The sequence below is a fragment of the Xiphophorus hellerii genome, chromosome 11, assembly GCF_003331165.1.
Source record: "Xiphophorus hellerii strain 12219 chromosome 11, Xiphophorus_hellerii-4.1, whole genome shotgun sequence".
Taxonomy (NCBI): domain Eukaryota; kingdom Metazoa; phylum Chordata; class Actinopteri; order Cyprinodontiformes; family Poeciliidae; genus Xiphophorus; species Xiphophorus hellerii.
The window spans coordinates 27,019,609-27,047,106 of NC_045682.1; the positions used below are offsets into that span (position 1 = coordinate 27,019,609).

At 36.7% G+C, this 27,498-nt stretch overlaps 1 protein-coding gene across 4 annotated transcripts in view; it reads left to right on the plus strand.

The window, feature by feature from the left end:
• Positions 1 to 10,866: 10,866 nt before the first annotated feature.
• Positions 10,867 to 27,498, plus strand: part of sh3pxd2b (SH3 and PX domains 2B) — a 37,370-nt gene continuing 20,738 nt past the window's right edge. For 2 of the 4 annotated variants that reach the window (XM_032577302.1, XM_032577303.1), the window contains exons 1-3: positions 10,867 to 11,277; positions 14,466 to 14,546; positions 22,704 to 22,779. In XM_032577302.1, the coding sequence (XP_032433193.1) occupies positions 11,206 to 11,277; positions 14,466 to 14,546; positions 22,704 to 22,779 (229 nt within the window). In that variant the 5' untranslated portion in view covers positions 10,867 to 11,205. The remainder of the gene's footprint in view (positions 11,278 to 14,465; positions 14,547 to 22,703; positions 22,780 to 27,498) is intronic. The other 2 variants (XM_032577304.1, XM_032577305.1) reach the window with 1 other exon arrangement.

Genomic DNA, 27,498 nt, shown 5'->3' on the forward strand with positions numbered 1-27,498 from the left:
CAGATAAAATCAAAGCAACACTTTTTAAGGAGAGAATGACATTCATAAAAGGAAAATGTAAAGTTCAAAAGGGTTGACTTTACATCATACCTCCCTTCAAAGAACATCATCTTTGGTCAGAAGAAGTACAACCCACTGATTCAAGCTCTTGACTATAGAATTTCTTACAATTCTCTACAATGGGAGATTTTGTCTAAGGAGGCAGATTGCAACACAGTGGGAACTTGTTTTAGGATAGCTGCCAGTCTTCCCAGTAGAGAACATCCTGGCAAATTTACTTAAAGGTGACATCATGCAGTGTGATACAAAACACACTGCATGATGTGTGCAAGAGCTAAATCTCAATTAACATAAGGATAAACAGACTTTTTTTACTTAAAGAAACATGACAGCACAAATTAGGTGTCTGACTGAGCCAGCAGGCTTCTGGAACAATGTCATGTGGAAAGAGGAGGGATATTATGTGAAACTCATCAGCAAAGATACCTATTGCCAAATGTGTAGCACATTGGTGAAGCGGTGATTATCTGGGTTTGTTTCAGAGCCACTCTGTGGTGGGAACAAGGTACTAGGCACTCACAAAGTCAGTCAGGAACTCCATCTTACACCGAAATGTTCAGTTTTGTTGGAAGTTTGACTTTTGTATTGAAACTGTACAATGATCCCAACGCTTAAAATTGAAAGAGTTTCTTATTGTGACTGCATGCAATTTGCCTGTGGTATTTTAGTAGTTGCATCAAGTTGGTAATGTAGCTAAATAGACACATGTACATAAAATATCTGGATTCAACCTCTTACTCTGGCCTTATTTGTTTTCCACACACAAACACACTTCAATTTTCTATTCAGCAGTGCACATTAATAAGATTCTTATTATGGAAACAATAAATGGTGTATAAATGTCTGCGTGCCCCAGTAAATTACCATGAACTGAACCCTATTAGCGGACTGTAAACTCTTGTAAACACAAACCTTGGGGGGTTTGGGCCCATTGCTGAGGAGACTGTGTGCTGGCACAAGGGGATGACACATTTAAAGCATGACTGAGTGCCTAATGCAACATTGCTTTATTGCATCTCACTAAAAAGCTTAAGTCACAATGACTCTTGGGTATTGCTGAAAAACAGTAAAAATGAGAAGTTATTCATTCCACGCAGTCAGCACAGCTTTGCATGTCTGTAGGAGGTCAGTTTAGGAGTTAAGACACCTTATCAACTTTGTCTGAATCTATTTTAATTCTTCATTGTTACTGAAACTCAGAGTTTGTAGTTGACCTTCAATTTAGCACCAACCTTTACATCTTTGTCCTCCTGTTTTATGTGTGATACTGGGAGAAATTGCTTTTCCATGCCACTGCCAATCCAGTCATTATGGTCTTTCAGTGATAAGCAGCCTTCTTCAGTCACTGAGCCGAAGCGTGCGTTCGTCCGCTTGGGCAGCGTGATTGAAATATTTTCTGTGCCTCTGAGATTAATGAAGATTGGAGAGCCGTATATGGGCAGGACAATTAGTATGCTGTCAGAATTAAACACGCTGTTAATAAATTAACCAACAGAGTCTCTTTTTTAAGATACTTTTCTCATCAAGGGCGCCCGACCGATCATTTATAAGGTCTCAAAAACATTGTTTGGTTTCTTATTTTCTTGTCAATAAGGGGATTATTAGATCCTCATAGTTTAAAAATAAGCAAGTAGATTTCTAAGAGATATGTAGACACGTCCCAGTGAATTAGGATAGCATCAACACATTAACTTATTTTTAGTAACCCAAAAGCTAAACTCCTGGATTATATAGATTCATTACACAGAGTGGTACATTTCATATGCTTATTTCTGTTGATTTTATTACAGCTTACAGCTGAAGAAGACACAGAATTATTTCTTATTGAAACTTGTATAATACAGACAAGTGTAGCCCAATTATACCGGTCTGAAGTAGGTAAGGGCCCCTGAGTTCATTAAACCCATTAAATTACAAATAATAACACTCTCGTGTTTAACCCTTTGTTAAGTTTCACTTTAGAGTAATAATACACCAGTACTTTTCTATTCTTTTCACCCAATAATATAGCTTTGAGCAAGAAAAATATTCTCCAAATACTATTCTACAAGAAATCAAACACACACCTGTATGAGATTTTGAACATATATTGAACACAAAATAAATTCACAGAAATGGTAAATGTTTCAGTCTTTTGGTTTCACAAAACCTATGGTAATTAATGTGGGCCCACACTTCAATGTTCACCTAAGCCGGCAATAATTAACTAAAATATAATAATAATAAAAAAAAAACGTTGCAGGCCTGATGTGATGACGAAGCGTGGAATTTGGTACCTTACTCCAAAGGAAAATCTTGAACCTTCTTGGAATTTCACCTGTCCTTAGTCCCAGTTGGCAAGATGTCTTCAGCTCCTTCACCAGTCCCTCGGTCCACAGGATTCAGGAAACAGCAGGAAAATCCAGCACAGCCACAAAACTCTCAGTGTAAGCTCATCTCTCTGCACTAAGCTCAACTCTGAAACGCTCCCACGACGGAAATCTTAGTGAAGTCTTCTGTTAGCTGAGTTAGCTCACAGTACTCAATGTCCATTAGCACTCAATGTGCTAATGAATGCTAATGCGTTAGCGAGCATTACATATGACTTTCCACCTACTGTACAGTGAATTCCGGTCTGAAATTATCACAGTAGCTGCAAACAGGAGTATTGAGTCGATATCTATTAAGAGACTGTCGAGTTGAAAGCCTAAATATCTGCTAAAACACTCGTTTATTAATAACTCCGCCACGTTTTTTCAGCGCGGTTCACCTCTTTCTTTCTCATTTCTTTTTCTTTTACTTCCTGTCTCTCCTTGACCCTCAGCCAACCACGGCCCAGTGAAGTTGCTTTGTTCTACCTCACTTCCTCTTACAAACATAAGCCCTTCAAAATAAAATATGGTGAAGATTACTTTCCTATGAAACGGTTTTAAATACATTTCTTTTTGTTAACACTTATTTATAACAATTTTAACATATTTAAGCAAACATGCTTAACACATTCTAACTTATTATTCCTTCCACAAACTTAACTCAATACAAAATGCCCTTATTTTGGACTGGGTTACACAAGTAACAGAAACGTATTTTAATGCAGAAACAACATGTTCACCATCTAATAACCTACACATTATTAGGAAGGCTAGCAGATAATCCAGCAGACAGGCATTGAAACTCTACTGGAATCCACAAAATGTCATTGCTTAAGAAACTTGTTCTTTGCAGAGTGTTGCATACAAATCCACTTCTGAAAATGTCATGAACTGTGGTGGTGTGAATGGTGAGGCAGACGCAGCAGACCCAGGATGAGATGATTACGGTGATTTAATGGTGAAAATCCAGAACTCCAAAACACAAAAACAGTCCTAAAACCAGGCGGCACGGCTGAGCGGAAGCCAGGGCTCAACGCCGGTAGCAACTGGCAAACGAAAAGACAAGAAACAAACAGCTAAACGCATACGACCGACTGGTAGATAGACAAGGACCCGACAAAGACACAGTGTACTCGTTCCCTGAATACACAAGGGGTAATCAGGGAACGAGACACAATCAAAGGGAGAACAGGACAACAGAAATAAATACACAGAGAAACACAGATCGTGACAGAAAAGTTGAGTTGCAGGAAAAGGTGTGGAGGAAAGGTTACTGCAGTTGAAACAAATGTAATTAGTTGAAACTCATACTCTTTCAAAATTAAACAATAAACACTTAAACTGCATCCCTCTGGGTAATTAATTTACGTAATATTTAAGTCCCACTTTTTAAATTCAATTATCATAAAATGGATGATATTCTAAATTACTTAGATAAACTCATACCACGTAGAAGAAGGAAATTTTAAAAAAATTCTGAATGCTATGAACTGTATAGTACAAAAAACCTGCATTAATATTCTAGAGTCTTAAAAGTAACTAAATCCAAAGTTATAGGTGAATTCGAACAATATTCCCAGCCAACTTAAGTTTGGAGTTTATAACCTTAAAAGTTATCCGAAACCGTCACATCGAATCCTCCTCCCACCTTTAAACCCCCTAATTCTTCCGGGACCTTTCATCTCTGCTCAAGATGTGCTGTCGAGTCCAGAAAAAGAACCGAGGAAAAGCGAGGGATTTCTCAGCAGTGACAGGAACACCGACACCAACATCAAGGTGAGGAACAATTACACACACACACACTAATAATAAAACACATCTGCGAGTGTCACTCTGAGGAAAAAGGTAAAAAAGGCAGGAAGTAAGAACATTTCTGTGTGGCCACAAAGTGAAATATTAGCTCTATAACATTGAAAATGCAGCTTCTGGGCCATATCAATGTAAATGTGAAAGGGATAATAAGCAGTGTTGTACACTAATGCAATAATTGAAAAAATTACTGCAGCATTACAAAACAATTGGTACAAACAATAAGAAACCATATAGCAAGCTACTTCAAAGTGAGGATCAAAAGTTTCTTAGTTGGTTTTTTGCATGTTTGACTAATAAAAATGTTATGTGGGTGTGCAGCTAAATCAGAGTCTGACATGCTACTGACAGAAAAGCCATCAGAAAATGACATTTTAATGGTTCCTTTCTTCTATAATTGCCCTTATTTCCACATGAATAGAGCATGTGGTGACTCAGACTCTGCATGTTTTTAAAAATATCATCCTCATGCTCCGCCTGCTGATGCACTGTGACACAACTCTTAATGTGCTGCATTTCTGGAAGAAAAAAGCATATAAATCATATTTTGTTTCAAGAGCCAGAGCCTGGAGTGCAGTTCCTGTTGGTCACACCAGCAGCGCAGGTTGAAGGCCTATAAAGAAAATAGAGCTTTCAGCTATGAAATGACTCTTCCTAATGATGGGAATTGTTGTTTGTAGACTCTTCCCTATCCTTATCTTCGTTCTCTTTTTTTTGCTTTTTGTTCAGCTTATTTGAAAAAAATGACAAGATGAATTTTTTTAACATATATTTAGATTAGTTGGTTTTTCTGTTTGGCTAATCCAAACAGAAAAAAGCAGAGACCAAAGCAGACCTCTCCCATCTTAAAACAACTCAAGCCTTTGGATCCTCAGAATATCATTACGTTCAGCAGGAGCCCAGCAATGAACCTTTTATTTTAATCAGGTGTTTTGAGGTAGGGAAAAAAACTGAAACATGTAAGACACCAGCCTCTGACCTTTTGACATGGTTGCCTTTCCACATTTGCATTGGGCAGGTAATTTACGCATAAGCAGGAGGTGGTGTGCAGGAGGCACTGCCTTCTGCTTATGAGGAGGCACACTGTCTCCTCATAAGGCCTGATTGAAATGCGTGTTGAGAACATAACAGGTGAAGCATTTCTGGTCAGGGTAAATGATGAATAAAAAAAATTAAATAAAATAAAAAGCTAAAATATTCAGATTTGAAATGTTATTTCAAACAGTCTTAAATATGTATTGAGTTTTAACGCTGGTTAATTGGATAGTTTGGTAGTTGTTCTAAAAGGTACTGTGGAAACCAGAAGTTTACATGCACTGCTAAAAAACATCGTTTTTCTCACTGTCTGGAGTCAAATCAGGCCAACCTTCTCTTGTTTTAGGTCCGTTAGAATCACCAAAATTATTTATGTTTGCTAAATGGCACAATGATGAGAGAAATAATCTGGTAAGACAGTTTCTTTAACCTGCTTATAACTGACCTAAAATATGAGAAGTTTGATCTGATTCAATTTCAAACAGTGGCAAAAAGGTGTTATTTTTTTCAGTGTAAGTAAACTTCTAGTTTTAACTGTACATGTTAAGGATGAAGTATGTTTTTTTTCAGTAATCAGTGGTTCACTGTCTTCTAACTCTATTTTACAATGGAATAACGATTAGTATGTGGGGAAAAGCCCCACAATACAAGCATAAAAATAGTTTAAAGGTTGATAAAATACTCTTTGCATAGTTTCTGATATTGAAGTTGTTTCAGAGCAACTTCTCTCAGACTAGCCATTAGATTCAGCCTCTGGGTAAAAACTAATCTGGATTTATTCTATATGAAGATGAGAGAGTTATATAATGCAGATAGGATATTAGCTGCTTGTTACCCTTTAACGCCGGGTGTTCAAACTCCAATACTTAAGGCCTGATGTCCTCAAACTTTTTGATGTGTCTCTGATCAAACATAGCTGAATTAATAGGCTAAATTACATTGACCATATGTCATCAGTTTCTACAGAGGCCTGCTGTTATTTGATTAAGATGTGCTACTTCAACAAAACTTATTAAAGTTGCGGGACACCGGCCCAGACGGACTGCAGTTTAAATCCTCCACTTTAAAGGAATCTCAGTTTAAAAACCTTGACCTATCACTCTAATTAATAAATAATTATAATAAATGTTGTTTAGTCTTATTGATAATTCATCAAAATTTTGCTTAGTCCAGGTAGAGGACTTGTGGGCAGGAAATAACTGAATTCATACCCAGATATTACTTCACAATTTGTTCTTTCATTTTTTTTTTAGATTGGTGTGACCAAATGATCTTAGCTACTTTAAACTTCTCATAACGTTTCAGGTTAGTCTTTAGCTCTTGTCTGTTTATTTGTACATCAATGTGAATGGCATCTCATCCGTGGCCATGTATAAACTTATAGACACAGATCACATTGTGAGTAACAACATTGTGTAAACTCTGTGGTGTGAGGAAAAGATTCTCAGTCTTTCTTTTACTCTTATTTCACTTTTGAAACAGTCATTATGGATAAAATGTAACCCTGGAGCTTAGTGGCCTCAAGTTAAGATGGCAATGTAATTCCAGCTTTTCTGCCACTGAGCTCACACAAATAATGGCCTCCACAAAACAGCAAACCTGATGTGTGATAGTTACAGTCTCATCAGTGCTTCATTCTCTGGGTCTTTGGTCAGAAAGATCAAGCTTGTAATCAATTTTATGGGGTCAAGATTCTCAGTGATGATAAGAGAAGGCAAAACATGACGACCAAGATGTGTGGGTTGAACCAATGATGCAATTCTGGCCAAATGTTTGTTACTCTACTCCACAGTAGTTTTATGACTGCCATATTTATTATGTACTTTTAATGACTTAATTGAACCATTCTTGAAGGATGGATTATACAATATACAACTAGAGAAATTATGATTAAAAAACGAATTGCATATTAATTCCTTGTTGAGTTTCTTTAATTCACACATGATCAAAAATATACAGTACAGGCATATAGATATTAACATTGCAAAACCAATGTTGATGTGTGTTTGTATATTTCCCTATTGGAACACCCAGTTCTGAAGTGTTTTATGTTCAAATGAAACAGAGAGTGAGTTATTGGGTCACAATGACAAGAAGTTCATTTGGAGGAGTCGGCTCTCTGATTGATTTAGGCAGATCTGTGAAGACACTGTTACAACCAAACTCAACCAAAGATAAAAGCATGAATGAGTTTCACTAGATTTGCTGCGACATTAGTCATTTAATCCTGAAAATGTTCTTAATGTGACAGAAGGCCGACTTTGTACTTGTCATACAATTAGTTGTATAATTTGGTCCCCATTGTGACCAGAAATCTTTAATTATTTCAAATTGTAGCCCCCTACTCTTTGTTTTTAATCAATGATGTTTTTTTGATTAATAATTCCACCATAAAAAAAGAACAACTCAAATGCATCAAGTCAATAATTGTGGAGTAGCTGAACTTATGACCAGAATTGTGTCATTTTTTGTAGGCATAACTTTCCCTTGAATCATGTTCGGAGTGATGTTTTGTTTTTTCTGGAGATTTTCCTCAGCAAATTCCTCATTTTACCACTGTAGTCTTGTCCCATTACATCTGCATGTAAGACCCTATAGTGGCAGCCATGGCTGGGGCAAAGGTGAGGTTATAAGGGTGAGCACATCATACAGGGATGAAAGTAGTGATTTACAGGGATTAGATAAAGTGCGCTGAGACTGAAATTAGGACCAAATTGAACTCTGGATTACCTCTAATTCCAAGGCTCATCTTCATGTGAAAAACCATCAAAGCCTTTTTGAAAATAATGACCATAGAAAAGTGGCAGAAATCTATTTCTGAAAAAAAACAAAAAAAACATAAATGGTTGTGAAATGTGTATGCTTCTACATGCTCACATGGTGGTTTGGGATTCTCCTGGGACTGATAATATGCCGAAATGACGAGTAAACATCATTAGTTCGCATTCTGTTTCTGCCTCTAATTGAAGTGTATTATCAGAAGAACACATGTTCCGTCTACTCTTTTCATCTCAGGGTAAAACACAGTCATGATTAGACATCACAGGGCTGCATTACCTCGGCATGATGCCCACATTAATACTGAGACTCTGATCATTAGGTGCCTGCAGGATTTAATGATGCTCTGAGTTTGCTGTGGTCTGTCTCCTACTTTCAGGTTGTTTGCTTCTTTGTACCAGGGTAGTAACAAAAAAAAGAATGTATATGGGAGTCTTTGACTTTACAACTGATGGTTGAGAAGATTTTGAAAATATGTGACATTGTATATGTTTATGGTATAAAAGGGTAACATGGTACAAATAACAATCTGGAAAGAAAGCGCTTTGATCAGAAGGTACAAAAACTGAACATTTTAACCTAATTGCAAAACACTTATGTCTCACAGAAAAGTATCACTACATTACAATGAAGGCTTTGGTGTTGTGCTATCTAAGGTGTGCGGTTTATTTTTAGAGGGTTTTTTTTAAGAGGTTGATTTTATCAAATACACAATCATAATATTGTTTTAGTAAATGTAGTCATAATAGTAAAACATGGCTATGTCTGCATCATCCTGTGAGAAAAACTTTCCTCAGCAAGGACATTTATTTAGAGTTTCTCCATTTCTTCACCTACTTTGTGTTGGTCTATCATAAAAAACTCAACAAGATGGCTTTTATCTTGTGATCATGATGTAGCAAATTGTAAATATAGCTCACGAAAATGTACTTACAATCTTATACTAAATAATGAATAATGCAATCTTATACTGTATTAGTTCCAGCTTTTATGTTCTATAATAGACCACTATGTTGTTTCAGTTTAAAGATCTGTGAATTGCTAACTGTATTTTCTTTTCTTAAAGTAAAGGTCTAACTTTTTAACACTGTGACTCTGTTGATTTTGTAAACTGAAATCTAAAATGTTTTCAGATATCAGTACAAAAGTACTTCACTACTACAAACTTGTACTGGTGTAACTTTTGTTATAACTTTTGTCATACCTTGTCATCAGCTCAAATATTTGATCCATTTTATTTATTCATTTAAAATGGAACTTTGAACAAATCATCTGGACATTTTTGTGAGTTTATGATAAAAATATTCTACCTACTTGACATTTAAGTATATTTCACAAGGAGTCTAACAAGAGTCCACAGATCAATAAGTCATGTTTAATTTCTGCTTTTCTCCAGAGCAGTTTCTGTTTCCCTTAACTCAAGTTCAAGTAAAAACTTTCACATCAGCAAGAAAAATATTAGGCATTCATATATTTATAAAATTTAAATAACTTTGCATAACTTACACAGTCAGATAGTTCTAAACTTTTACTTCATATACCAATGTGATTGTGTTCAAAACACAAATATCACTTGGCATTGTTACGTGTTACTGAGCAACATGGAAAAACTGCCACATATGCAGTTATATTGTATTAAGCTCAAAACACCAAAAGATGGCGCTATGGTGCAACAAAACTGACAGGACTTTGTGAATGCCATCACAGAGACATTAAAAGACCAACACGTCACAATAATCAAAAGCAAATTAGTGGTATTTAAATCTGAGATTGGTTCTACCAAGAACTAAGCAGAATTTCACTTAAAGTTATTCTTTTATTCTGTCTATGCATGCTTATAATGTACATAATTGTGGAAAAGCATGACTCTTTAAAGACTCTTTAAAGACTCCTTTACAATATTGGTGTCAGTAATCAATCTAATTGCAAAAGGTTGCAGAGTGCATGACCTGTGACCCCAGCAATGACAGGAGCAGCAGAAATGTTTAGATTAGGACACAGCATCTCCTCAGCCGCCACCTAGAATGAGAGGCAGCTGGTCAAAAACTTACTTTTGGGCAGCACTTATGTAAATATGTACATAAGTACATATTTGTTTTTATTTTTTTTGTAAAAAATAAAAATAAAAATCACAAAATTAAGGTGTGGAAAAAAACAACATATCAACATGTAGTAAACAATAGAGTTATATGAAGTAATTATTAAAAGCTATTTCACATAATTTATTGCAAACTACATATGAATTGAGGTTAATACAAAAGTTATTAACCTCAATCCAGTCATTTATCAATAGATAATTTCTTGGAGCAATAAAACTAAAGATTAACATTTCGGCAAATACAATGAATGAGAATATCATAAAAAGCATCAAAAACTGTTTTATACTTATATCATGTTATTGCATGTTGGATGTAAACAGCATGCACAATCACTGGAATGTTGTTTACATGGAGATGTATCCAAAGAAAAAGATTTAAAATTAAATAACAGAAAAGTCTGTTACAAAGAAGCAATATGAATGACCGCAGACTTGAAAAGATTGTTCCCGAACAAATATTGTTCCCTAATAACATGTTCTGAATGATGCATCATAGACCATATTGAAATAGTACCGTTAAACTAGCCCCTGATTATTGCTGCAGTTACTCTTTTATCTGAACTTCGCTTCTTTTTAACCCATATCCATATTTACATTTTGCCAAAATGTGTGATGTAAAAATAAAAAAAAAGTGAATAAACGGACATGAAAGGTTCTCTGACAAATGCTGTGGCAGCATGTGGTTAACTGTGACGCCATTGGGCTGGTCCACTGAGCAAAGCAGCGCTTTCCAGCTGCTCAGAGGGGAGTGGGTGAGCTGGGATAGGCTGGGAGTTTGGTTGGGAAGTCGTAAGCGGATCCAGAAACGGCACAAGAAGGAACGAAAGAAAAGAGGAGATCCAGGATCCAAAGACCTTCATGCACAAATCGACTGAATGTTGTACAGGAGATCTGACGCAGTAGTTTTGCGGAAAACGGGTTTTGTTACCGCCACAGGTGACGGATTGGAACTGTGTGGATGACAAAGAGAGACTCGAAACAGTTAACTTTTCCAACCGGGTGTGATCGCTAGTAGAAAACTTGGAGTTGGATTTCTGCGTTTTGTGGTAACGGTCAGTGGAAGAGGAGGACATCATGCCGCGGCGCACCGTGCAAGAAGTAACCGTGCAAGATGTCCAGAAGCGAAGGAGTCCCAACAAACACTATGTAAGCTCCTTTATTTGGAAGATCCCAGCGGCAACACGCCGAGATTATTCCGCTGCTCTGCCTCTTTTAAAGTCAGGAAAAGTAACAACAAAGAGTGTCAGATTACAGTTTACCAAGCCAGCCCAAAGAAACAATTAGACATTCCTGGCATTTGTTGCTGTTTTAAACATTAACCTGACTTGTACTGTTGTTAAGTATGATTTAATCCTGAAAACCAAAAGTGGGGATGTAGGAAAACTTTTTAAAGCACTCAGATACCAACAACCACTGGAAGAGACAATAGCCCCTGTATGTGAATTATATCCTTTGAAACCACCAAATAACTCACTGAGTATGGCTGAGAAAATCTCTTATGGGTTTTGGTGTTATTGAGGTTCATGTAATTTTTAAGACCTGCTGGTCTTATATAAGTGACTCCCAATATCAGGTATTGACTGTTTATTTGGACATTACTATTGTAAAGCATTGACACTAGACAGATTAACTCACATTTCAACTTTAGCCAAGTGCCTTGGAAAAGCATTCACACCCTTTGAACTTTTCAACATTTGGACAATGTAAACATGTGGAAGAAGGTGCTCTGGTCAAACGAAATAAAATCCACTTTTTTGTATTTCTGGAAAATTTGTTGTTGTTTGCTTTCCCTACATACAGACAGGGAAAACAAACACCAGGAACACACCATTATCATGTGAAATATGGTGGTGGAAGCATCATGCTTTGGGGACATTTGTCTTCTATATGGACCGAGGGAAAGACCTAAGTACAACATAATTTTGTGCAGCCATTCTTCAGTTTGTATCACAGTGGTATGTTTTGGATCCACTTCAATATTCAATGATTTATAGGAATTCTCTACTTTCTACTCATTTTCTACAGAAGAGAATCTGACTATATGACTCCAATAAATAATAACTCCCAGAGGAAAGTCAGATACTTATTTCTTGTGTAATTAGGCATGAAATTCTGTCAGGTTTTATGAGTCGGTTTGCCCACATGCTGATCAAAACCTAAATGAGAATAGAAGGTAACACATAATCTTATAGTATTTTACTGAATAATGTTGTACATGAGATTTGAATAATTTTTTCAAAACCTCTTTTTTTACAGGTTTTAAAATTCATAGAATTGATCCAGAAATGTTTAGATTAAAATCTTTTCCATGGGAACGACCCAGTCAAAATCCAACTCTTCATCCATTTGAGGCATAATGTGATTCTTCCAGAGAAGATTTGGCAAAAAGTTGATGTGCAGAGCTATTGGAAATGTATCTGTTTCAAACTGGTGGAAGGTTGTTAAGCACTTTTCACAGTTTAATTTTGTAATAATAAATAGAAAATGATCATTTTCTTCCCACTTCAGAATTATTAGCTGCTTTGTTTTAGTCTATCAGGTAAAATGCCATTGAAAATATTGAAGTTTGAGGTTTGAAAGTTGTAAAAATGTGGGAAAGCTAAAGGGAACTGAAGAGTTTCAAATAGGGAAGGCCCCAAGGTAACACATTAGGCAGTGGCATCTCAAGATTTGTCATGCGTCAAGTCCTTCAATTAACTCTACAATTCGTGCCTTCAGGCATGACAGACAAGGAAGTCACACAAGTGGTGCTAATGCCGTCACACTGACGGCAATGTCACTGTGGACAATGGTCCTAATCATTATAATCTTTCCAGCATTTATAGCCCATTGCATGAACATGTTCATTTTTTTTTGCTTCTGCAATAGATTTATGCAAATAAATATTGTATTTATTTATTTTCTACTTGTTGACTAGCTTAGTGAGGATTAGCATTTTGTTACCATAGATTAATTGTGTAATTTTGCAGAGGACGGGGCACAATCAAAAATATACAAGTAATTCTTTCTCTCTTCCAACAAGCCTGATAGTTTGATAGACAGGAATGCCAAAAAAGACAAAGCCCCATTTCTAACTTTTCTGCTTTACTTAAACAAAGAAGCTTCTATTGGTTTTGTGGGAACAGCCCAACGTGGGCAGGCATTTGCCTGCATATGTAAAGTCACTGCAAACCGTATGACACCATGTGACCAGAAGCCCAATCAGAGCCACCATAGCAGGCATTGGTCTTAGTTCAGCGTCCCTGTACGCATCCTTCTGTGAATGTTCTGGTTTGCGTCCATGATATACTGTACGTGTGAAAACTTTGGGACAAACTGGCGGTAGACTGCTGTGAGTTGGTGGTGGAGGATGTGGCACGCTTCTGGTCCCGTGTCTTCTCCATCTGTCTGCCTACTTTCCAGTTCAAACCATGTGGTTTTATTGCTTTTTCTGTTCCCCCTGACACTCTAAATCTCATAGAATGCTAACGTGTGCTCATGAGCTCATGTTCATACTTCTGTTGAGTTCATAGAAGTTGATGTTTTCCTTTAGTTTGGTGATTGTATGATAACCAGACTAAAATATATAGCCTAAAAGCCTTAGCTCTCTTATTATACAGTAGTGGATAATTGCTTGGTCTCTCTTGCACAGACATAAACTCAGTGTGAAGCTCTGTATAATCAAATAGGTTCCCCTACATGTCTGTTTAGCAATAGCTGACTGCTGCCTTGCAAGAGAGAGCTAGGCCATAGTGGGCCTGGGAGTCAGGCCAGCAGCAGTCAGCCAGACACAGTGAGCCACCAGGGAGTTTCCAATCACCTCCCTCGCCTCTGCTCTTTTTTATTAGTTGAGAGCATTCCCTAAAACTGCATCTGCTTCCTCCAGACCCTGGTGATTAGCTTAGATGTGTTTGTAATATTTCCATATAATACAGCTAACATTTTAGTTGTTTACATCATATAGTTATATCTATACTAATTCCCTAGTTTTTGTTTCAAAGATGTTAACCAGATAACTTTTGGTGTCAAAATAATGATTGTCTGGTAAAGCTAATCTGCTGTGTCTATACAGGATAATGTTTCAGTGTTGGACAAAGCGCCTCAAGCACCACAGGAAGTGAAATAATAGTATATCCTGATGGTAATGACTGATGCTTGATTTTTGTCAGTCAGAGCAGCTTGTCTTTCCTGTTCAGCCTTATAGGAGTCACAACACTACTATATAGTAAAACCATAAAGGTGGGGTTTCACTCAAAAACTTATCTTGGTCCATCGTTTGAAGTAACTTGAAATACTGGGATGTTTTAAGTTCACTATGCAGTAATATAATTCTCCTCCCTCTTTTTCTTTGCAAGGTTTACATCATCAAAGTGTCCTGGAGTGATGGCAGTACAGAAACTATTTACAGGCGCTACAGCAAGTTCTTTGACCTCCAGGTGGGTGTTTAGTGTGTTAGTATGTGCATGTGTTACTACACTGACTTGTATGACTGGATTGAAAATCCTAAAATAAATGTTTGTTGAAAAAGTGTTAAACATGCAAATCCAAATAGACTGCTTTTATTCGAAAAAAGGTTTTATTTTTAATGCAAGTTTATATAGCACTGTTCATACACCTGCTAATTAAAAAAGGAACATTAAAATAACAATAACCTCTTTGGAAAAAAAATGCATGAAAAGAAAATTGTGAAAATGTAATATTTTACATCTTGCACTGAGATCAAATAAATAATTCACTAGTCTGAGTTTCTGATCAAAACTGCAGCAAGCAGTAATATTTTCAGCCCTTGTTGATAGTAGGAACAGTTTTGGCACATCTTATGGTTTCATGAAATTTGTTCGAAATGCTGACTACCTTAGTTTAGTTCTGGTCTTGGAAAAACTAAGTAAGCAGATCTTTAAAGACTTGTGGAGTCCCTTTAGTAGTTTTAGTATGTCGTGGAAAAAATACTGTCATTGACTAGCAGATGTGACCTTAATGTAATTTTTCCAACACAAGTACCAAAAACAACATTTTAAGGCCCATCCTTTTACAAAGGATGAGTTATTTACAGCTGCTATGGTTTCCATTTTTGTGTAGCTACTATATATTAGCACTCTCTTTGATCCACTAGTGTTGGCTCATGTTAAAAAGGCAGACTTATACAGAATATTTTATCAATATATGGACTTCAGACTGAGGTCTACACAATGTCACCTTTGCAATATCATCTACAGATTAATAGCATTGATAGGACAGATGTAGTTTTCTCTACATACCAAAAGGACATTCAGCTTGCTGGGTGGGGTGTCTCTGCCCACCTGTGACCCAGATGATGGTGCCCAAGATGTTAGATGTCACAGAAAGTGCTAAAAGCTATATCACTCCAATGGTCCAGTATCATTCTTTTACTGTAGTATTTACTGAAGGCAATTTTAAAGAAGCTCTTTTTGGAGAGAATAGACAACTGTGTGGAGTAGAGGAACCTGTCTTGCATCCCAGAGCCCTGATCACAGCTTCATAGGGACGTTTGGGCTTCTAGTCCAAAATCAGTATCTGTTGTCCTGGATTAATGGTTAAATATTCCCATAAACACACATATTGATGTTTTAGACTTTTTTTTTTCCAGAAGAGCTGAAGCTGTTGTAAGTGCACTGTCATATGCATTAATAATGGAATCTCATTAAAGTCAATATATTTATAATGGAAAATGACCCAATACACTTGGCAACATTTGACCTTCTGTATCATAGAAGCAGCGTCTGCATTACTCCATCCACATAACACTGGTAATTAAACTGTGTGAGGACTCTGAAAATGTCCCATTGAAGTTAACAGAAGACACTGATGAATGGAACAACCGCACTGATGACCACAGAAATGTCTGAAATCATTCAAACATCATACTATTGCCAGTGTGTCTCTTGCACAAGGAGGAAATCTCATTAGTGTCATAGTTTCCTTTCTTCTTTTGAAGGTTATGGATCTTTGGGTGCTGGGTGCATCAAAGCTTTGAGAGCACTGACTACAAGATACCCAGCAAAGAACTTTTAATGAGCATACAGTCAATTTAAGCAAAGTGCACGGTGAACCCTAACTGAATTCAATTCTTATAATTTTATTAAAATAGTTAAAGCATGAGGAGTGAAATAAAGTCATGTAATGCATCATCAAAGCTTCCCCGAAGCAGCTAATGCAATGTTAAGCAAAAGACGGTATTTCATTACTAATAGCATTCAATTGAGCCTGGAAATGTGCGATCACCTTTCTGTCTGTGAGATGTAGTAATATTGTCCTTTTAGTTATAAACAAGCTAACAGTGATATTGACTTGGTGAACAGAAGCAGGATGAAAATAATGATTTATTACTTCTATTTCTCTGGGTGATAAACATCACAAATAATCATTTCACATTTGCTTCTCAAAGTATTAGACTCTCTGGTTATGATAATCCTAACTGATTTAGAGTTAGTTCCGGTTTAAAGTGAGGTAGTGTAAAGTTATTGGTAACATTTTCCCTACCTGAAAGAGAAAGATGTCATATCACTGTAAGCTTGTTAAACAAACACCTACATTGAACTTACCCTTTAATTGGACAGGGTGTTTTTACAAGCAGAATTATTTCCAAACAGTGAACTCTGTTTTGCTTGAAACGTGAGAAAGAGCATAGCTGCATTATTTCAGCCAGCAGACCATCAGTGCTCAGCAACATGTGGGGAAGGGGTAACACTGCACAACCCTTTTCAAACAGGAGATAATCCGGCACTCTCTTTAGCATGATCTCTGCCATCTCATTAAATTGACTTTAAACAGTTTGCTACTTTTTAAAACTGTAAAATAACATCATAATGGTAACCAGCCCTGCTGAAGTGCGATACTTTTTACTTTTAACTTTTACTTCCTGCTTTACATTTCTCCTAATCCAAATATCTTTGAAGACCTTTCTCTCCAAAGGCTCAGTATTTGATTATATAACTTGTACAACATTGGAGAAAGTCAGGCAATACAAATTCTGTCCAAATGACCTGCTATAATCGCATCGAAAAGTCCTACATCACTGTATTGCCAAATGAGGAAAAATCAAGTTCACTTTAATGAAAATCAGACCACTCTTGCTTGATTTAAATACCAAGCTTGGAAACTGTTTTTTTTTAATTATCAACTGAAAACACATTCAGTCCTTTAGATATCTGTTGGTGCAGTCATGACACACCATACAATACAGTCTGCAACTCCAGTCCTCGAGTGCCACTGTCCTCCAACACCAAACGAATGGTTAACAACCAGGCATCACTTCAAATCTTGATGATATGCCAGGGAGGTAATAAAACGTTTGGATTGAAGTTTGTTGGAGCAGGGATGCATCCAAAAGTTGAATTACAGTGGAACTCAAGGACTGGATTTACAGACCTCTGTGATAGTTTAAAATATTATTTATTTGTTTTGGTTGGTAGCTGTTGAAGCTAATATAAAGCAAAAATGTAATCTCATCAGGGAAGCTGCACTCGTTAACTCGGTCCTCATTTTTATTTACAAGATTACTTTTTAATAGCATAATGCATTTATTTCTTCATCATGTTTCCAGTTATGATTAATATGTCACTACCACTGTCAGAGAATGTGATGATCATGTCTGACTTATTTTCAGTTGGGACTTTCCCATGTGACCTCACCTCCTCCCTGCTATACTGCTTCCTGTTGTGTTGGCAAGTCTGTGGTTGGGCAGAGTACTCTTTCAAATCAGCTGACCTGACGTGGACTGACAAAAATACATCACCTTATTAGTTTTGAAATAGTATTCCAGAATTTATGTGAAGTAAAGTAAATGTATTAGTCGGATGCTTTACAGTGTTCACTATGAAGCAGACAAAGACAGAAGGTTGATAACTTCTGACATCAGTCCAGGTGTCTGGCCAACATGGTGATGAAAGGATGACAAATTTAACTCTTTTTGTTAATTGCCACATCATCATTTCCATCTATTTTATATGATTCAGCTTGAGGTTCTCATAACAAAGACAAGATGGGGCGGAGACTGGATGTGTCACTGAATGCATGCAGTCAACTCAGCTGGAACAAACAGCTAATGCTTAAGATAAACCACAACAAAGCATTTTTGTTTTTTATTATTTTTAATAATATGTGTGCTAGTGAGACCACTGACACACTTAACTTGATTTTTGTGGCTAGAAGTTAATATTAACAGGAAGAGCTTTGGGCCTTTTCATATTTTATTCTGTTATAACTATAAACTTCAATGAATTTAATTGAGAATTTATGTAGTAGACTAATGCAAAGTAGCAAATAATTGTGAAGTGGTATTCCAAAGTGCCTTAACAGAAGGTTGGTGTACTTTTGTTTTTTGAAGAGTTTTACCTCTCATTGAAAAAGCTTCTTCAGGTTCTCAGAACTGAAGAGGCTTTTGTGATCAGGTGTCAAAATGTCTCTACTTAAATCACTGACTGTCATGTCCTGAATAACTAAAATCTACAAGAATGTGGTATGAATTTGTATTTAACTTTCTTTACTCTGATAACGAAATAAAATCCAGCCCAACCCACTGCCTTTTGAACTGATCTAATTAGGAAATAGTCCAACTGTGTCCATTGTATTCTTGGTATGAATTCAGTTGTGTTGCTGTGAAGGTCTCAGAGGATTACAAGAAAACATTGGTGAATAAGCTTCACGGAGCCTCACGAAGACAGAGAAACACAACTGACAGATCAGGAATAAAGTTATGGAGAAAACGTTATGATTATAGAATATTTCCTGATTTTGGACACATTACTGTGTACTGTTCAGTTTTTTAACTGAAAATGTAAAAAATATGGAATTTCTTCAAACCCACTGGGACACGACTATCCACTGGACAGAGAGCACTAGTCAGAGAATCAGCTAAAAGATCCATTGAATTTACTGCTCAGGCGGGAGAATGTTTTAATGCAACTATTAGTTGTGCACTCCACAAAATTGTCCTTTGTGGAGGAGTGGTGGTAGTGAATGTTGAAATAAAGTCAGTAGAGGTCTTATTTGGAAGTTGCCTCAAGCTACGTAGGAAACAAACATGTGGAACAAGTTGTTCTGGTCAGATGAGACAAAATACTGCCTTACAGAGTTTCCCCCAGTGTATTACAAGCCTGGTGAGCTGCCAGGCTTTACTTGTCCCTCCGCCAGGCTAAGCTTTGCTTGTTTTCATTTTATCTAGCAGGACTTTTTAAAAACCAGTAACCACGAACTGCATGCGTCTTTGCTTTGCTCCGCTGCGTACTTCACACAGACTGATTTATAAACGATGCGTTGAACAGAGTGCAATCACACCAATCACACCAACTGCCTCTCTGTGCGTTGGCCGCCTCACCCTGTTGCAGACACCGCTTTCACGCTCGTCTCATGGTCATGCAGAACACAGTTGTTTTGACACAAAACGATGCCTCAAACTGTGCTATATCAAATTCCTGCTCCACCTCTGCTACACTCTAGTCAGGCAGATTTCAGCACGTGGTTGCAGAGTGAACAAATGTTAGAGGGCCAGCCGGTGTTGACAATGATTGGAAAAACTGGTCTCATAAAGTCAGAGCCACCAAAACAAACAGAGTCTGTGGCGCTTATTACAAACTCAACAGTCACGAACGGAAAATCTTGGTCCCTTCTGGTCCCTTGTAAATTAAATCTTCCTGATTGCCTCTGGATTCCAGCAGAGATGTGAACCGGCTGTAGCTCATCATTTACATTTCCTGTCAACACACTGGGCTGCTGGTGGAACACCTTGCAGGTTTTTTGCAGGAAACCCTGTTTCATGCAAAACAAAGTGGTGAAGGCATCGTCCTCACATGATTCTTTTCTTCAGCAGGGACAGAGAAGCTGATCAGACTTAATGGGAAGCTGCAGAAGAGATGAGACTAAGACAAAGGTTATTTTTTTAGCAGGACAACCACCTCAAAGATAGCTAGAGCTACAGTAGAATGGTTTACATCAAACCGTCTTCTTGCTACAGTTACCCAAAATTCAGAAATGTATATTTAAAAGACAGTTAAGCCAATTGACAGTCTGAGTTATTATGCAAATGAAAACTGGAAGAGATTGTAGATGTGAAGCTTTTCTTCATCCCCTCATTCAACAGTCTTGCACAACCTTTATTATGCATCTGCCTAAATGCTGATGTAGTGAAAACAGATACAGACTTGACTAAATTGAGTCCTTTTAAGTGTAAGTTTCTTTCTGAATAAGCAGAAATAAAACCAGTTTAGAAGTTTCCAGGATCCTCTATCTATCATCTTAAGTTAAAACTATAAATACTTCCCTGACCACATGTTGTCTTTCTGTGAGTTGCTGACATGTTTTGTTATGGTGATTATTTTGGGTTTTGTTTCCTCATATAGGGCCAGTAAATGATGATGAATTAAGAGCCACATGAAGTAATTCAAATTTCCTTTTAATTGTAGATACAAAAATCAGAGGTCATTATTATCAAAGTTAGGAGACTTGTGGTTCTTTCATATTTTGCAGTTAATGTCCTTCTGTTTTTAGGTAAGTGTAATTACACCATCAGAGGGATATACCAATAAATAAGCAAGCAGAAAAGCGTATCCAGCAGTGTAATTTGAAAATGTAATTTGTTTAGTCCAGAATAACGTATTGTGTATATGACACTCATGTTTTGAATCTGGCCTCAAAAAGCAAGTCTCATGTCACTGCTGTAATAGGACCAACAAGTCATCCATGGTGCTTTTAGCAACTGAAGGCGTTCCCATGGAGCATGAATATTTGATGTTGCATGCTTGGCGTAAATGACATTTTGTAGAGATGTTTCTCTCTGACTCCAAATGGTTTTTTTTCTTTTCCTTTGACTGGCTCTGATTACAGAGTAGATACAAAGTTCAGGGGAGACACTGAGGCTGGAGTGTGTTTGCACTCCCAGCTAAACACATGGGAACAATTACTCTGTGTGGGGCATTGGATCTTCTTTGTCTCTGTCTGGCTGGCTGCCTTTGTTTTTATGGTGGCATTCCTAAGGTGGTGCTGTGTCACTTAAGCGGTTTGATGTTTTTCGAGCCAAACATTTTTCCCTCCATACTTTGTCGACATCTTTCTTTTTTCTGACACTATTTTGGTTTTCCAATGCTCTCTGTTTATGATGATTAGCCTTAATGTATTTTAATGTTAATAATAACATGCCAGCTTAAGTTAAATACACAGATAAGTTTAATTAGCTCTACTAATACTATTTTAAAAAAGACATACTTTTTGTATACTTCTCAATAAATAAATAAATGAAAACTGTTTGTTCTGATTACACACATTTTAGGGTTAGGGAAATAACGGCTTCCAGTGGTCTTGATTTGAGACGAGATGACCTTGAGTTTATTTCATAGAGGCTGTGGTTTAGTATTGTAATTCTGTTTTTGTTGTAGATAGTTAGTAAAATTGGTCTGTAGGATGGAAATCTCAGTTTAACTGGAGTTCTGCCCCGACTTTATCAGCAACGTCTCATTAGAGACCACATGCTGTAGGATGGATGTTTGTACAGGGTAAACCTGTTCAAAGCTGATTGTTGCACCTGAAAGCAAAAAAAAACAAAAAAACTTTTCAGATCTGAGATTTTACTACATTGTTTCTGTCCTTTATTATTCCAGCTTTAAATTATCCAAGTAAGGAATCATATTGAGATTAAAACTTGTCTTTCAGTAATGACCTGGCCAATCAGTCACAGTTTCATTTAAGTTTTATTTGTGCTTTAGAGCTTCATCCAGACTGTATAACAGATGAATATATTCTATGTCTGCCGAATATGATTCAAAACTGAGTACAAAAAACGAAACTAAAGGTACGTAGTTGACTGAGTTTGGCAATATCCTCCGCCATTGAAGGGTGTAGGATATAGTTTACTCAATTGTTTTTGTAGTTTTTAGGAAACAGTTTCTAAATAAACTTTCATTATGAACTATTATTAGAAAAACTTTCTTTCTGTATGTAAATAATAATTTGTTTAGCTGAAAAGTACTTTCTCCTGTGTTTTGGAAATATTTTTATATCTGTGGCTATAAAACCTCTTAAATGATCCAATTTGATGAGACTGTATTGTTATGTCAGAGTCTCTGTTAGAAATCATATTAGGATTCAACATGTACTTCAGTTGTCTGGGCCAAAATAATTATGCTTTTGTTTGTTTTTGAAACTTTGGCTTCATCAGGGTTGCATGCAGATTTATTTTCTGATAGGCTTTAATTGCTGAATTACAGTTTTTTAAGAAATAGAAGAATTAAGAAAAAGAGAAGCGATTTAGAGCAACAAAGAATCACAGCTCATTGGCTTTTTTTCTGAGAAATGATGGAAACAGATATATTCCATTATGTCAGTGGTTCCTGGCTGCTAACAGCACTCAGCTACAGCAACATATGAAGCTCAGAGGGGAAAGAAACATACCATCTGTTCAGTACATTCCTAATCATTGTCAGATCTGCCCCTATTGGCTAAATTCCCTGTAGGAAGTGCTGATTTATAAAAAATCACTTCCTCACCACCTGCAGCTCCCCTGTTTATTCAGCCTATATGTGTATGTGTGAAAGTAAATACTATATGTGCCAATAACTTTCTAATCATTTTGGGGATTTCAGATGGAATTGCTGGATAAATTCCCTGTGGAGGGAGGCCAGAAGGACCCAAAGCGCAGAATCATTCCATTCTTACCAGGTAAGACTCTAATAAACGTCAATCTACTTTAAGTTTTCACCATTTTATACATAAAATGAAACACATGAATTTGTCTTCTCTGCACAGTTGTCTTTCATCCTTCTTTGATAACTCCATGAGAAATGCAAACATAAATTGCATAACAGTGACTCACTGACAACCTTTAAAGAAAGAATACATAAAGCACACATAAATGTCAGTATAATCCGGAGTAGTTGACAATACTTAGTCCTAAAACTGTCTGAAAGGAATCATAATGCCTTTCCTTTTTAATAATACAAGAGACTGCTGTGTTTTCTGTGTACATGGCCAACTTTTAAAATCCTTCTGAAAGTAATACTTCAAGAGAGGGGAAAAAAGGCCTTATCCATGAGCTCCACCCACATATCCCCCACCACGCAGGCAGGGTTGGGTGGTGGGGTGGAGGGATACTTTTTATGTCCATGCAGGTCTGGAAGTCATTGATAGAAGTTGTACTAAGACAGCAGAAATGTAATGTTTGCATGAGGGAAAAATAGAAGAAAAAAACAGATTTTCATTCTGTGGTTGTCATCCAGTCTCTCCTGGATTAAGCTGCCATCTTTTTCTCTTGGTCTTCAGATTGAAATTGGAGATTTTCTCTGGAATTCCTGCTTCTTCCTCCCATCCCTCCTTGTTTTCTCTCCTTTATTTCACTGACTTCTATACATTCTTATTTCTTCAGCTCTTTTCTATTTCTAAAGAAACACAGATAACTCTTGTAGAACTGTTGATGGAAGGTTAAGGAGTAATCTGAATTAAGTACACTAAAAACTGGCAGGACAAAATAGTGAAAAAACCTAGCGTGATGCTAAGTGGAGATTCTGAAGAATGTCCCCTGTAATCCTAGATCACATCACACTTTTCTCTCTATGGGGTTCCACGCTAGCATTTGTCTGAACTGCTGATATTTCCTCACAGCTTGGAAAATTATTTCCTACAGAGCCTGCATGGAGCGAGGTCAGCATTACTAAGCACTGATGTGGTTTTTCCTCTTGATTAAGTTTGTTAATCCTGAAGATGTTACACTCTTTTGTTATCTCCACATCAGGAAGGAATAAGGTTTTTCTGTCTGTGTGGACTACTTTTCCTGATGTTTTTTTCGTTGTAATAACCAACAGCTGTTTGTTCATTATTTTACAAATGAACAAACAGAAATTCCCATCAGGATGATTAAAACTTGAATATTTGAATATATTTTTAGATGTGCTCCAGTCTATGATTTTGGGGTTCAGATTTGATCCCAACGGCCATCAGAACATAACTTTATCGAAAAATAATATCTGCTTTTATCTCTTTCTCTTCACTTTGCAGAGACAATGTCACAATGTGCATATACTACACTAATTTGAGAGAAGTGACACCAAAGTTCAATATCTTATTGAACATGATGGTCAGTTTTTTAGTAATTTTTATGAATTAGCACATTAGTAAAATTAGCATTGCAAGGAGCAATATTAGCTTCTTTGTTTATTATGTCGATATAAGTAAATATTCACCCCTTTGTTCAAAGTCAGGCTGTCAATATGTCTTATATGTTCCATGGCTTTTGGAGACTGAAAGATTAAAATAATAAAATACCAGGCACTGGTTCTTTTATTATATGGCACACCTCTCATGCTGAGTATAGTTCAAAGTGCTTTGTAGAGAGACAAAGGAACAGATGATGTATTAAAACACCCAAAAATGCAAACAACAATAGTAAATGTTTAATAATCACCTAAAAACAAATATTAACAGTTAAAAAAATGAAAAGCTAGAGTAGGACAGAAATGAGCCAATAAAGTAATGTTCTTCATTGCAGTAGACCTTCCTGTTGTCTGCTAAAGCTCCTTGTCTCTTCTCTGTAGAACTCTGGGGTTATTATTACTGTGACAATCCAACATAGTTTTCACCACTTATGTTTGTACAGAACAAATAACTAACCCCTGACTTGGACTTTCTTGATTTTAGCTGCAAAATATTGTCATGTCATTCTGTGTATTGTATCAGATTTGGTCCATCTGTATGTAGTTAAATATTTTAGAGTTTAATTCCAGAGCCCTAACAGATGATTTCACAGGCAGCACCAGCCAATTGGTCATTGAAACCTACAAAGCTCCCAGTGGAATGTCGTTCTGCTCTCAAGAGCCTATTGATGTTCAGTGTTGACATCCTCCAGGATGCAGACAATGCATTTGCTGTTTTAGTTTGAACATATTTTCTTCCAGTAAAGATAAAATACAGAAAAATCCTTTTCATCTACTTCTATCTCTGAAGTTGGAGTAAGAGTAACCTTAGATTATGGGCTGGATCAACTTCTGTGGTCCCAAATATCTCACATTCCATAAACTGTTCTTGATGTAGCAAAACACAAGCAGATCTGTATTGAATAATTTGTACCAGTAGTCGGAATGTCTTAGTAGTAGATTAACTGACATTCTTGACCTTCGTCCGTTTTTTTTACTTTGATGTTTAATGGCATAGATGAGATTAGGAACGTAGATTGAGACCTTTGCATTGTGACTCAGCTCTCTCTTCACCACAGCAGATTGGTACATCACTGCAGATGCAGCACCAATCTGCCTATTGTTCTCCCACACTGGTTCCCTGACAATCCAGGTGAACCTTCTTTGATGTCCACGCAGTATTACTGAGTCGTGTCAACCAACACAGCCCAGCAACATACAGAGGCTTAAGAAACTTTGGGCGACAGACACTGACAGCTTTGCAGTTGAAAATATTTCTGACACACCAAGGCAGTAGAGCTGCTAAAAGATACTATAAGAAATGTTCCAATTCTAGAAATGTTGAGGTGCACCAGCTGGTGGTTCCTTAATAAGAATGTGTCGTAAAACGAGAACTATTTCTGCATTCCTTGAGTTTGGCCTAGTCCAAAACATAAGACACTCCAGGCCTTTTTTGGCTATTACTTGCATATTCTGCCGTTTTTCTCCTGAGTTTTGTGACATTGCAGTAAGTGTCTATTTTTTGTGATCCAGTTATTCGAGGAACCATCTTAGCCTTAAGACATGTTTTATAGAATTGAAACAAAATTCTGGCAAATACTTGGACACTTTTGTCATTTCTCAAAGGGTCCCTACTCTGGCTAATCTTTTTTAACACAAAGAATCCACTTTTGTCACATCAAAGCATTAAGCTTCAAATCAAGTCCAAATAACAGGATTAGATCTACAGCCATGCCACTACAAACAGCTTAAACAGATTTTGAGTTATATAAAAGTATTATCAGCTGAAAAAAAAACTCTGTAAAGAGGCATATTATGGCAGCGAGTCTCCTCATTAAGAGATTAGCCGGAGGCACAGCTCTTTGGGTAAAAGGTAAGCAACAGTGGACCTCTCTGTGTTGGTCTCACTGTAAGTCTTTTCTCTTCAAACTTCAGTCTTCTGATGGAAACAACAGTTTTTTTTAATACCTTTGGTCACTGCTGGCACACAGATTAGACCATAAAGTCTACCCTGTCTCTCAGCCATGGCTCCAGGGCCGTGGCTGCTGCTCCTCCCTCCCTAACAAGCTCTTTTCATCGTTTGCATCCACATGCTGCCTCGCATACAAAGTGAGCAGTGTTGAGTCAGTGCTTCTCTCATGACCCCACAGAGCTTTGGAAAACCTTCAAGAACGTTCTGTTTTAAGAAGGATGATGGGAGGAATGAAAATGAAAAGAAGAAGCAGAAATATTCATCTGAGAAATTACTTTCAAACCTCTTTCAGCTTTTGAAAGCTTCCATCACTTTTAATTCTTTTTGCAACTTTCATTCTTTTCTGTACTTAAGCATGTAGGTAGGCATTTTTTGTTTTTCTTGATCTTATAAGATAAACCCTTTTAAACATATTGTGTTTCTATTACTTGCATCTTTAAACATCTGTGTACATGGATTTGTTGGCGGCTCAACTCATTCATCAAAAAATAATCACCCTTGAGTGAAACAGAGTAATTATGCAAGAATGTTTGTCATAGTCCAATAGAGTCAGTGGCAGAAGGAGACATTTTCCCATACATGGTTTATAATAATAATAATAATGACTTTTTGTTTTTAAACCAAGAACAGGAGATAAAGTAATTTCATGATTATAAACATGATTATAAATTTCATCCAAAACTGCATTCTACTTTTTTATATGAGCAGTTAACAAAGGTATTTGCACAAACATATATTTTATTTACATAATGAAATATTTAAAGAGTCATTTATAGCCTGTGTCTTTGAAATTACACACTGTAGACTAAAACAGCCACTTTCAACTTTATGGACTTTATTTGGCCAGCATTCTTCTTTTACATAGCCATTTAAAAAAAAAGAACTATATATATAACATTCCAGAAAATATGGATTACAAATACAGTGGACCCTCAGGTTGAGGACCAAAACTGTCTTATAACTGCTTATTACAAGATCAATAGGGTATAGAAAATGTTATGGACGTTTATGTATGAAATGTTTTTACTACAGTAATAGCTTACTTGTCAGTTTGGAAATAAAAACACTAAGCTCCTGCTTTGCAAAATGGAAAACAACATATGCATATAGTAATTACTCAACCAAGACAGCATAGAGATGGTAAGAAGCAAATATCTTACAGAGCAGAGCTCACACAGTGATGTCATTTCCTGTGGTTTTTGTCAAGAGAAATAAACAGGCAGGTGTTTGAGCAGTTCATAGTTGGTTGGTGGAAGCAATCAAAGCGTTAAAGGTGATGTC